General features: G+C 53.3%; 1 protein-coding gene across 1 annotated transcript; it reads left to right on the top strand.

Annotated features, from left to right (window-relative positions):
* The first annotated feature begins 6 nt into the window (after positions 1-6).
* Positions 7-9,006, top strand: AP5Z1 (adaptor-related protein complex 5, zeta 1 subunit). The gene is made up of 16 exons (XM_008941929.1): positions 7-83; positions 447-633; positions 1,658-1,802; positions 2,829-2,941; positions 3,442-3,601; positions 3,976-4,116; positions 4,483-4,520; positions 4,596-4,758; positions 5,015-5,193; positions 5,713-5,855; positions 6,705-6,854; positions 7,086-7,197; positions 7,598-7,695; positions 7,929-8,061; positions 8,241-8,455; positions 8,760-9,006. The coding sequence occupies exons 2-16, from the start codon at positions 544-546 to the stop codon at positions 9,004-9,006; spliced, it is 2,127 nt and encodes a 708-aa protein (XP_008940177.1). The 5' UTR covers positions 7-83; positions 447-543.
* The last annotated feature ends 526 nt before the right edge of the window (positions 9,007-9,532 follow it).

The following is a 9,532-nucleotide window of genomic DNA, read 5'->3' as shown; positions in this document are numbered from 1 at the left end:
CGGGGCGCGGAGCTGGGCCCCGAGGCCGCGGGCTGCCTGCAGAGGCTGCGCCTCAGCATCGCCGCCACCAAGTACCCCCGCAGGTGAGTGGCCTCGGCTCCCTCATCCGCCCGGGAGGCAGAGCTTTGCTTTCCTGACGAGAAAAAAAATCACCCTGTCGTGAAAATACTGAGTTTGATGTAAGCATAAAGCCTCCGTTTGCCTTTTCTTCCCTCTTTGCCTTTCCTTCCCCCTTTGCCCACTCTGTTGCAGTGAGTAACAAGCAGTTTGGTCACTTAGTGCTCTTTCTGTCTGCACTAGGGAACGAAATTCACAAGTGAAGGCGATAAGATGCCATTAGTCAAGGTTGCTGTCACAGGAGGTCGTCCCAAGACTGAGAATACAGAGGAAATAAATGTTTGAGACTTTTCTTGCCTTGCAGAGATGATTTACTGTGACTCTTGCAGGCTGGATGGCGAGTTTGTGGAGCTGTTGCAGACAGTGCTGTGTTCATCCAAGTGCCCTGAGCAGATTCAGGTGTTATGTGCTGCCATCCTGAGAGAGATGTCGCCTTGCAATGATCTGATCCTCTCCTGCGATGAGATTCAAGATACAAAGCTCTTGAGCCTGGTATCCTCTGTCCTTCTGGCTCAGGTAAATGACCTGCCAAGTCAGAAATCTTCCCTTGTCAATATGGGTTTGCTTTCTGATTTCTCTCTGTTTGCTGAGCTCTTGAAGTGTGAAAATCAGTTGGAAGCATCTAAGAAAAGGCAGAAGCATTTCCACATTCGTTTAAGGAACTTAATAATTCTGCTTTGTGTAGGAAAAAATGGCAACTTTTTTATGTTTAGTATTTGATAACAAAGACTTCTTAATATTGTGATGTGTAGAGACTGAGGACCTCAAGCAGGCTTGTAACTAACTGGAAGTAAAAAGGAACTCTTCAGTGCTAGCTGCTGTAATAGACTTGTTCAAGTTAAGGTTGCTTGCACCTGTAGAGCAAAAGATTTGAGTTTGAATTTATTGCCCTGCTTCTTAATGTACTGACTTTTATGTTCAAACTTAAAAAAAAAAGATAAATAGAACCTAGAAGGCACCCAGGGATCACACTTCAAAGATCTAAATTCTCCATGAAGAGGAAAACCTTCCAGTTTGGAGTGCTGCCTGCAGTGACTGCCTGGTGGGGAATAGGCTATAAGCTTCTTTTCTTTTTTCCCTTCTGCTTTTAAAAGAGGAAGCTGCTCTGTTTTCCACGTTGTGAGGATGTGGACTAACCAGAGAGTCCTAGAACATGTTACAATAGTTTGTTTTCATAAATTTCTAATTTAAGAATTGAGCTACCAAACTGACCACGAGGAGTAGTTAGTGCCAGTACTCTCTGCTCCAGAATTGGTGGATCTCAGTGTTTCATTTGAAGACATCCAGCACAGTTGTTCATTTCCACTTCAGGTGATGGTTGTCCACAAACCTGTTGCTCCATCAGAGTCCTCTCCCCTCCTGGGATCTGTGAATTCACATTGCAGGAGATGTCTGTAAAATGTGGTAAAAAAGCCTGTGCTGTGAGTTCTTTTCATGTCTGACGTTGGTATTGATGCCTGATGGAAGAGTTTCTGTGGTGTGGGTGTCTAGCACTAGCAGAACACTATCTGCCTAGCTTTTCCTCTGCTTTATTTTGAAGGGAAATAAGAAGGGTGAAGTGGCTGCTGTGGGGCAATGCATCGTGAAAGCCCTGGAAAGAAGGCTGCCTGAGGGCCAGAGTGCTCGGCACCTTCTGCCTGTCCTGTCAAATGTCATCAGGCTTTCACCAGAATCTCTAACTGAAGGTAACTATATAGGAAGGCCTAATATTACCATCTGTGATCTGTATAGTGATCCAAAGGCTTTGGCTGGGTGAAGGACTTGGAAACTGCTGTTAAAAGTGACGTCTCTGCCACACAGAAAATGAACTTACTGGCTGAGATTTATTTCAGCTTTCAAAGCTAGGACTGGCCCTTCAGAGTGGCTGTTCTCCATGGATTTGTATCACAGTAACGTGGACCCTCCTAAGGCCTCCAGGTGTAGTAGGAGTGTGAAAGGGTAGCTGTCCTGAAGAGCATCAAGCAAAGGGAGAGACAGGAGCAGAGATGTGCCTGTGTATCTGTTCAAAAGAGCAGCAAAACCAGTGAGGGTTACTCTTCATCAGAGAGGCAGGACTGTATGGGGAGTGGTGAGCAGTATGTCCTGGGCCTTAGGAGAGCATTCCAGGCTCAAAACAGTGAGGAGCTGTGAGCAAGAATCTGTTCCTGGGCTTTCCCTGTGAGGTTTGTGTGTCGTGCAGTAGGCAGGAGGAGCTTTGGGGAGGAGGCTGTGTATGGGCTGGCTGAGCAGGCAGCCTCACCTGCCTCAGCTTCTGTGTGTTCTCTGAGAGGGATTTGTGCCTCTGGCTGCAGAGCTGAGGCAGACACTGCCTCACTGGGTTTGGCAGTGGTTTTCCCTTCCTCCTAATAGCAGCTGTGGATGGAGACAAAGGAACAAGAACCTCTTGACTGATCTGGTACCAGAAGTCCTTGGTTCCAGCACTCCCTCCCTGACTTTTTGTCTAAGGAAACAGGAAAAACAATAACGAGACTTGACCCAGTGGCTGGGAGTGAGAAAAGGTCACGGAGCTCTGAAATGAGCCTGAGCAAGCCTGGACTCTGCAGTAGTGTGAGGAGGAGTAAAGGGCATCCACCCTGGGGTGCCAATCTCCTGATTGCTGGATCAGAGAGAGGGATGAAGGCTGGAGGCAAAGCACAGGGGGAGCAGGGGTATGTTGCAGAGGCTGCTTCTCTGCCCAGTCCAGCAAGGACCCTGTGACTTTCCTTGTACAGAGCAGACCAGTGTCATCAGTAAGAAGATGGGTGACTGGCTGAGGTACGCGAGTACTCAGCAGGGAGCTGCGCAGCCCTCGGGAGGCTTCTTCTCCAGCCCCAGGAGCAGGCAGGTGAGTGCTGAGTTGCCTTGGTCATCTCACAGGGGCATTTGTTAGTTGGTTACCTGCTGTTCTGCATGCCCAAAATCAGCTGCTTTTAGGAGATGGTAACCTAAAAGTGCTGCTGGTGTTTGTTGCTTTTTGCGGGTAAGTGGTCAAAACACACAGGAAAACGAAGCAGGGGAATTTGTAGCTTCAAGATTTAGGAGCTCTGCTGCAGAGCCAGAGCTTTGATCCTTGATGTGGTTTTGAGGGAAGAGTCCTTTAGTGACCACGTACCTCAGAGTAAAAGCTGATGGCAAATCATTTGTGTCAGAGGGGTGGAAGGTTTGGAGTGGTTCAGCTGGGGAAGAAGGACCCCGTGTAGTTGGCTTTCCTGCCTCTGGATAACCCCCTCCCTGCAGGCCCCACAGTGCAGCTAAACACGGGCTGACTGTCTCTGTGGGCTCAGTGGAGCTTTCCCTGCCCCCTCACTTGGCCCCTCCGTGGGGATCTGACATCTTTTCTCACAGCCTGGTCCTGTCACAGAGGTGGATGGTGCCGTGGCCACAGACTTCTTCACCGTGCTCTCGGTGGGCCAGTGCTACACCCAGGACCAGTGGCTAAACATCCAGGCCTTCTCCATGCTGCGGAGCTGGCTGCTCTGCTACGGGGGCAAGACCCCAGATTCAGGTACGAACTGAGGGGCTGCAGGGCAGCGTGGCTGCTCCCTCAAAAGGGATGTGTGCTCTGAGGTGTTTAGGTGGCTGCACCAGCAACCCAGCAAGCGGCAGGAATATGGGCAAGAGTTGGGAAGGAATATCACAGAACCTTCGTATTAAACCTTCCACAAGGAATTGTTCAGAGAGTCCCCTGGTTTCAGGCAAATCCCTAAGCAAAACATCCTGGGAGAGAGCCTCTCCTTAGTGTTCTTCTGACACTCCCTTCTTCCCCAACCTCCTTTTCTTCTCACCTGGGGACACACAGCTCCCTTGCTGTTTCTGGGCAGCTGCGTAGGTCACGTTGCCCATGATGTGAGCTGATGCATGGTAACCTTTACTCTGCAGATGACAGATCAGGGCTGGACAGGTCTGCTGTGTCCACGGTCTCAACTGCATCCACCTCTGGTGGGCAGCTCGCCCCAGCGGAGCGTCTGCGGGAGAAAGGCTTCGAGTACTGCCAGCGCCTGGCCGAGCAGAGCGCCCGCCGTGAGTCCTCCCACCAGCCCTCCACGGCCCTCCCTTGGCACTGTGCTGAGCCTGCTTCTGCTTCCCGGCCTCTTTGGGCTGGGATCTCACTCCCTGGAGTCCACAGTCAGGTTCTACAGATGGGGCTTGTTACAGCTGCTAGTGCAGGTCACTGTGCTGGGGTGGTGGGACAGATTTGGAGGCTGTGGCCACGTTCTGCCTCCTAGCCTTCATTTGCAGGGGAGGGGGCTGTGGAAGTTCGTTCTCATGAGCCTGGAAACTGGATAAGTACATGTTCCCACCTCTCCTGAAGTCTGGACTAGTGCTCAGACAGCCTGATGCTGCTGTTTGGACTCTAAGTTTAACTTGGACTCCTTTCTCTGGCAGGGGCCCTAAAGAAAGACGATGGAGACCTGCAGAAAGCTGTACGTACACAGAGGAGGGGCTGAAGCTCTGGGAGCTGTGGCTTCCCCCACTCTGACCTCTCTGCTCTCCTGCAGTGTCTCATCGAGGCAGTGACAATCATGGACATCATCTGCAGACAGGACTCCTCCTACGTGTACCGCACAGTCTCCTTCCTGAAAACCCTGCACAGCAGAATCTGTGGGGATGCCACTTATGCCAGGGCACTACTGCCCATTGCCCAGTTCTTCCTCAACCACAGTGAGTCATCAGCTCTCGCCCCCTCCTCCAGGAGCTAGTCCTGCACACTCTCAGCACATCTTTTTCTCCTGGCTGCCCATGTTGGTTGTTCAGCCTTGGCTGTACTCTGGGCTGGACAGTCCCACTCTAGGAGCTCCAGGAGCTGGCGTGTCCTGTGCCCTTAAAAAACAGAACCCAGCTTCAGCTTAGCCCCTGGAGCCCTTGTTGGCAGGGCTGCTGGCTGGGCTGCACTCAGCAACCTGCTCTGTCCTCCCAGGCAAAACAGCAGCTGTGGACTCCGATGTGATCTACAAACACTTGTTCACTGATATCCCAGCTCAGCTCTTCCACAACCCATCCCTGGCCTTTGAGTTCGTCCAGTTCTGCAAAGACAACAGCCAGCTCTTCACTGAGACCTCCAGCATATTCAGGCAGAGCTTCCCAAATCTCTTCAAGGTACATCTCACTGGGGCAGCACAGGAGAGAGCCTCTTGCCTGGTCATTTCTGTGCCCCAGAACTTTGTTCCTTTCTGTGCCCCGGAATTTTGTTCCTTTATATGCCCTAGAACTTCTGGGTTGCCCCCTGGGTCCCTCCATGGGCCTCTGTGGCAGTTCTAGGGAGAGCACAAGCAGGAGGGAACGTTACAAAAGCGAGTGTGAGTTTGAGGAGGGAAGAGGGTTCTGGGTGTGATTTGTGCTGCCAGAGGAGGAGAGTCTGTGTGAGTGTTGCTGCCAGAGGGCTGGGATGTGCAGTGAACACAGGCAGGGCAGCACTTTGTTTCTGGAAAACTTTAATAAGTCACAGCTTGCCAGCCACGGCAGCCTCCCAGGTTTTGACCAAACCCTCAGACTTCTGGTTGTGTTTTTCAGAAGTGATTTTCTTTTGCCTGTCCTTTTTGGTCACAATGAGAGAACAGTGTGGGTGCATGGCAGCATAGCAGGGAGAGTGCAGCAGCATGTGCTTGTTCCTTGCAGTTCCTGGCATGGAACAGCCCACCCCTCATCTCTGAGTTTGTGGACCTTCTCCCATTTCTGCTGGATGCAGGCACAGCCATTGAGATCTTCCATTTGCTGCTTGACCTGCCCTGTTTGACAGCAGCTCTGGACATCCAGCTAAGGTAATGCTACCTTCCCTTCCTCTCGCTTGCTAATCAGGGTCTTGATGTTGACCACAGCCTACTTCACACTTCTCTGAGCTTCAGCTGCCCTCTGGCTGCTGCTGTCACAGAATGAGAGGCATCTGCTTAACACAAAGCTGCAGAGGTGTCAGCCCAGTTTTCCCAGTAATGGGCTGTGCACAGGCAGAGAAGGTGACTGGCTCTCACACTTCAGTACTGCACTGTCTTTAGCCCTCAGGGAGCTGTTGTCATTGCCCTCTTCATACCCACCTCCAAATGGTCACCACATGTTGGAGTGTCTGCCATGAACCACCACCTTAACACAGAGGTGTGGGCTGCCTGGTCTTCCCTCCCAGCTCTTATCCCTCTTTTCTGGTGTTGTTCTCCTGGAGACATACAGAGGTTTCTTCCTGAGGTTATTAGGAACTGTGAGTCTCCAGGAAGATGGGACAGGACTGGGACTGGCTCAGGACTGGCTCTCACTCTCACTGCTGTACTTCTCCTCTTCCTTGTCTTCCCTGCCATTAGCAGATCTCTCTGGAGCACTTAGAAAAGGGAGTCATCCTAGAGGCAAGCTGTTGGTGGGCTTCAAAGACTGAGGGATACAGGGCACTATTTTTCCCTTTCCCAGGAGTGATACAAAAGCAACTCTAGAACTATCGCCTGAGCCCAGGGGAACTGAGTTCTTCATTCTCTGTCATCTTGGTTCTCTGGCTTCCAGAGGGCCTGGATTACACCAACTTTCTGTCCCTCTTTCCTTGGAAAGGGAGTTATTCCTTTGTTCAGGACTCTGGCTGTGCCCTGGCTCAATCTCAAAATGCAGCACGTTCTGTGTGTGCCTCCTGCTAGGTCAGCTGCTCTCCCTCCCTCCGAGAAGGCTGCCAGTGACCCTGCTGTGAAGCCAGCCAGCTGCCTGGAAGCCTTTCGCCATCCCCTCTACAAGAGCACCTTCCAGCATCTTCTCCGCACCAAGTCTGCTCCCGAGGAGGCCCCAGAGAGGTAGGAGGCAGCTGTAGGAGGGTGCCACCAGGGTTTGGGTCAGCCATCCAGCTCTGGGAGGCAGCACTGGGCTTGCTGGGAGAGGTGTGGCTGCTCTCAGCTGGGGTGAGGTGCATTTGAGCACCCCTCTGTTGGCTTTGCCAAGCGCCCCGTGAGGGGATGGGGAAGGGCAGCCAGGAGAGTAGAGTAGCAGGAAGAAGCCTTCACCAGGAACTTTTCTCTTGCCCACAGGCTGATTCCACTTCGGCAGCTGCTGGGATCCCTGGCCAGCAGCCCGAGGGTCGTGCAGTGTGCAGAGACTGTCCCTGTCTTACTGGAGCTCTTTTTCAGGGTGGTGGCAGAGGTAGGGGGGGTTTGGCTCCCAGCCGTGCCACGGGGATCTCTTGTTTGTGAAGAGCAGTTGCAGAAGCAAAATTATTAAGATGCTGCAGCTTTAACAGAGGGACATGTGAGGGGAGGGTGGGATGGTCTAATACTGGTAGGAACCAGCACTGAGCTGGCTGCCTCACCTGGGGACACAGAAAAGCTCCCTAGTGCCGTGTCAGGCTTCACACCATTCTCTCAGCCCGCTGTGAAGGAGGTGGGTAAGAGCAGAATGAGTGCCTGGTACCTGCTCTGTGCTCTGCTGCTCCCCTCCTGCTAGTCAGGCTCTTTCTGTGCCATCTCAGTCCTCCCTGGCTGGTTAGTTTGGGTTTTGGCTGCTGGAAGGCACTGGCATTGCTGAAACAAGGGCTGGTTTTCAGTTTGCAGATGGGCCACTGATAAACCAGCTGGTGGTGCTGCTGCTGCAGAGGAGTGACCAGCTCTACGAGATCCCAGCCTTTAAAGAGGACGTGTACAGGTGAGATGGGGCAGGAGGCCCAGCCAAGCTCCTGGCCTTTCCACTGCCTGCAGCCTCCTCAGCTGTGGGGCCCAGTCCCTGCTGCAACACATCTTTGAGGGGTATGAAATGGGGACTGCACCTTCAGCCCTGCTGGAAGCATCCTGAGTGCGCAGCCTCTGTGCCAGCACCTCTTTGGTTTGGTGGTGACCACCTTGCCTGCAGTCTGAGCTCTGCCCATCTCTTTCCTCCAGGGTGCTGAGCTCCCAGCTAGTGATGCTCTGCAGGCTGCACCCTGCTCTTGTTGTGGAACTGTCCACAGAGATCCTGGAGTTCTCGGGGACAGTCAGCAACATCCAGAACAAGGAGCCCATCTTCACCCACCTGGTAGGCAGAGCCTGCCTGCTGCTGCCACAGGTCACTCCACCTGTGGTGCTGTCTGGTGGCCACCTTCCCTTCCCTCCTCTCTTCTGCCCTACCCTTAGCTAATCTGATTTGCCATTCCCTAAAAATTACTCAATCCCTGTCCCTTCTGCTTGCCCTGAGCACATCTGCCTTCACCTCAGGTCTGGGCTGTTGGGGAGTACATGTCTGTGTCCTACGACAAGCGCTGCACCGTGGAGCAGATCACCAGGTTCTTTGAGACTCTGGAGGCCATGCTCTTTGAAATCACCCAGCTCCGACCAGTGGCCAGCACCCCCAGCTACCCGCCCCGTGCCATCAGTGTCCTTATGGCCACCTTGACCAAGCTGGCAGCTCGTAGCCAGGACTTGATCCCCAGGTGAGGAAAGGGCTGAAACGTGGAGGTCTCGTGGGTCCCGACACAGATGTTTGCTAGTCTTTAATACTCAAATTTGGCAGCTGGTGGAATCTGAAACTGAAATGGGACAGAGGAAGCGAGCTGTGGAGGAGCACAGTTTGGGGAAGTGGGATTCATCTGCAGACTAATGCTCTGTGCATCAGCAGGAGGGTGGGTGGGTAGCATCTGGTGTTCACCTGCAACAGTCTTTTGGAGTACACGGCCTTAAGAAGTGACCTTGCTGGCTGCAGAGCTCCTGGCAGCTGATACCTGTCCTCTCCTGCAGAGTGTCCATGTTCCTGTCCAAGATGAGGACGTTTGTGCAGAGCCCTGCTGTCACCTCTGTGTACTGTGAGGAGGACCTGGAGGAGCTGCTCATCCGGGCCACGGAGCTGAGGAACCTCCTGAAGATGCCCAGCGTGGCTCAGCTGGTGTTCACGCCGCTGCAGGGGCAGGTGGACACCTCCCTGCCTCTGGCCCTGGGCATAGTCACCCGGCTCCTGGAGCCCACCCCTGGCCTCATCCCAGGGTGAGGGCCCCAGGCTTCTGCTGGGCTCTGGCCTCTGGTGACTCCTCGTTGGACACTGCTGACACTCAGGGCTGAGGCCCTGCTCCACACTGAGAATGAGGAACAAGTGGTTGTGAATGAAACAGAAAAGAGGAATAAGCAGAGCTGAGGCTGCTCTTCTGCTCTGAGGCTGTTTGTGTTTCTCTCTCCTAGCGCCTGTTCTTCTGTCTCCTAAACTTGTCTTACATTTCCCTGGCCCAAAAGGACTGAAAATCCCCAAGGCTTTGTGTGAATTCATGCCAGCACCTTGCCAGCACTCCATGCCCCTTGGGAGACACACTTCTTCCCTGGCCTCCTCCGAGTTGTTTCTCCCTCCCCTTTGCCCTCACTCCACCCTGGCTGTGCAGCTCCTGCTTTCATGGCCTCTGCTGCAGCAGGTCGGCCAAGCCAGGGCTGCTCAAGGTGCAGGAAGCAGAAGTGACTCTGTTAGGTCTGCTGCGAGCCCTCCCTGCCCCTTCTGTCCTACAGCAGAGTGACCACGGCCAGATCCA

The sequence above is a fragment of the Merops nubicus genome, unplaced genomic scaffold (genome assembly GCF_000691845.1).
Source record: "Merops nubicus isolate BGI_N331 unplaced genomic scaffold, ASM69184v1 scaffold33906, whole genome shotgun sequence".
NCBI classification, from domain to species: domain Eukaryota; kingdom Metazoa; phylum Chordata; class Aves; order Coraciiformes; family Meropidae; genus Merops; species Merops nubicus.
This window is presented reverse-complemented; position numbering and strand designations above follow the sequence as displayed.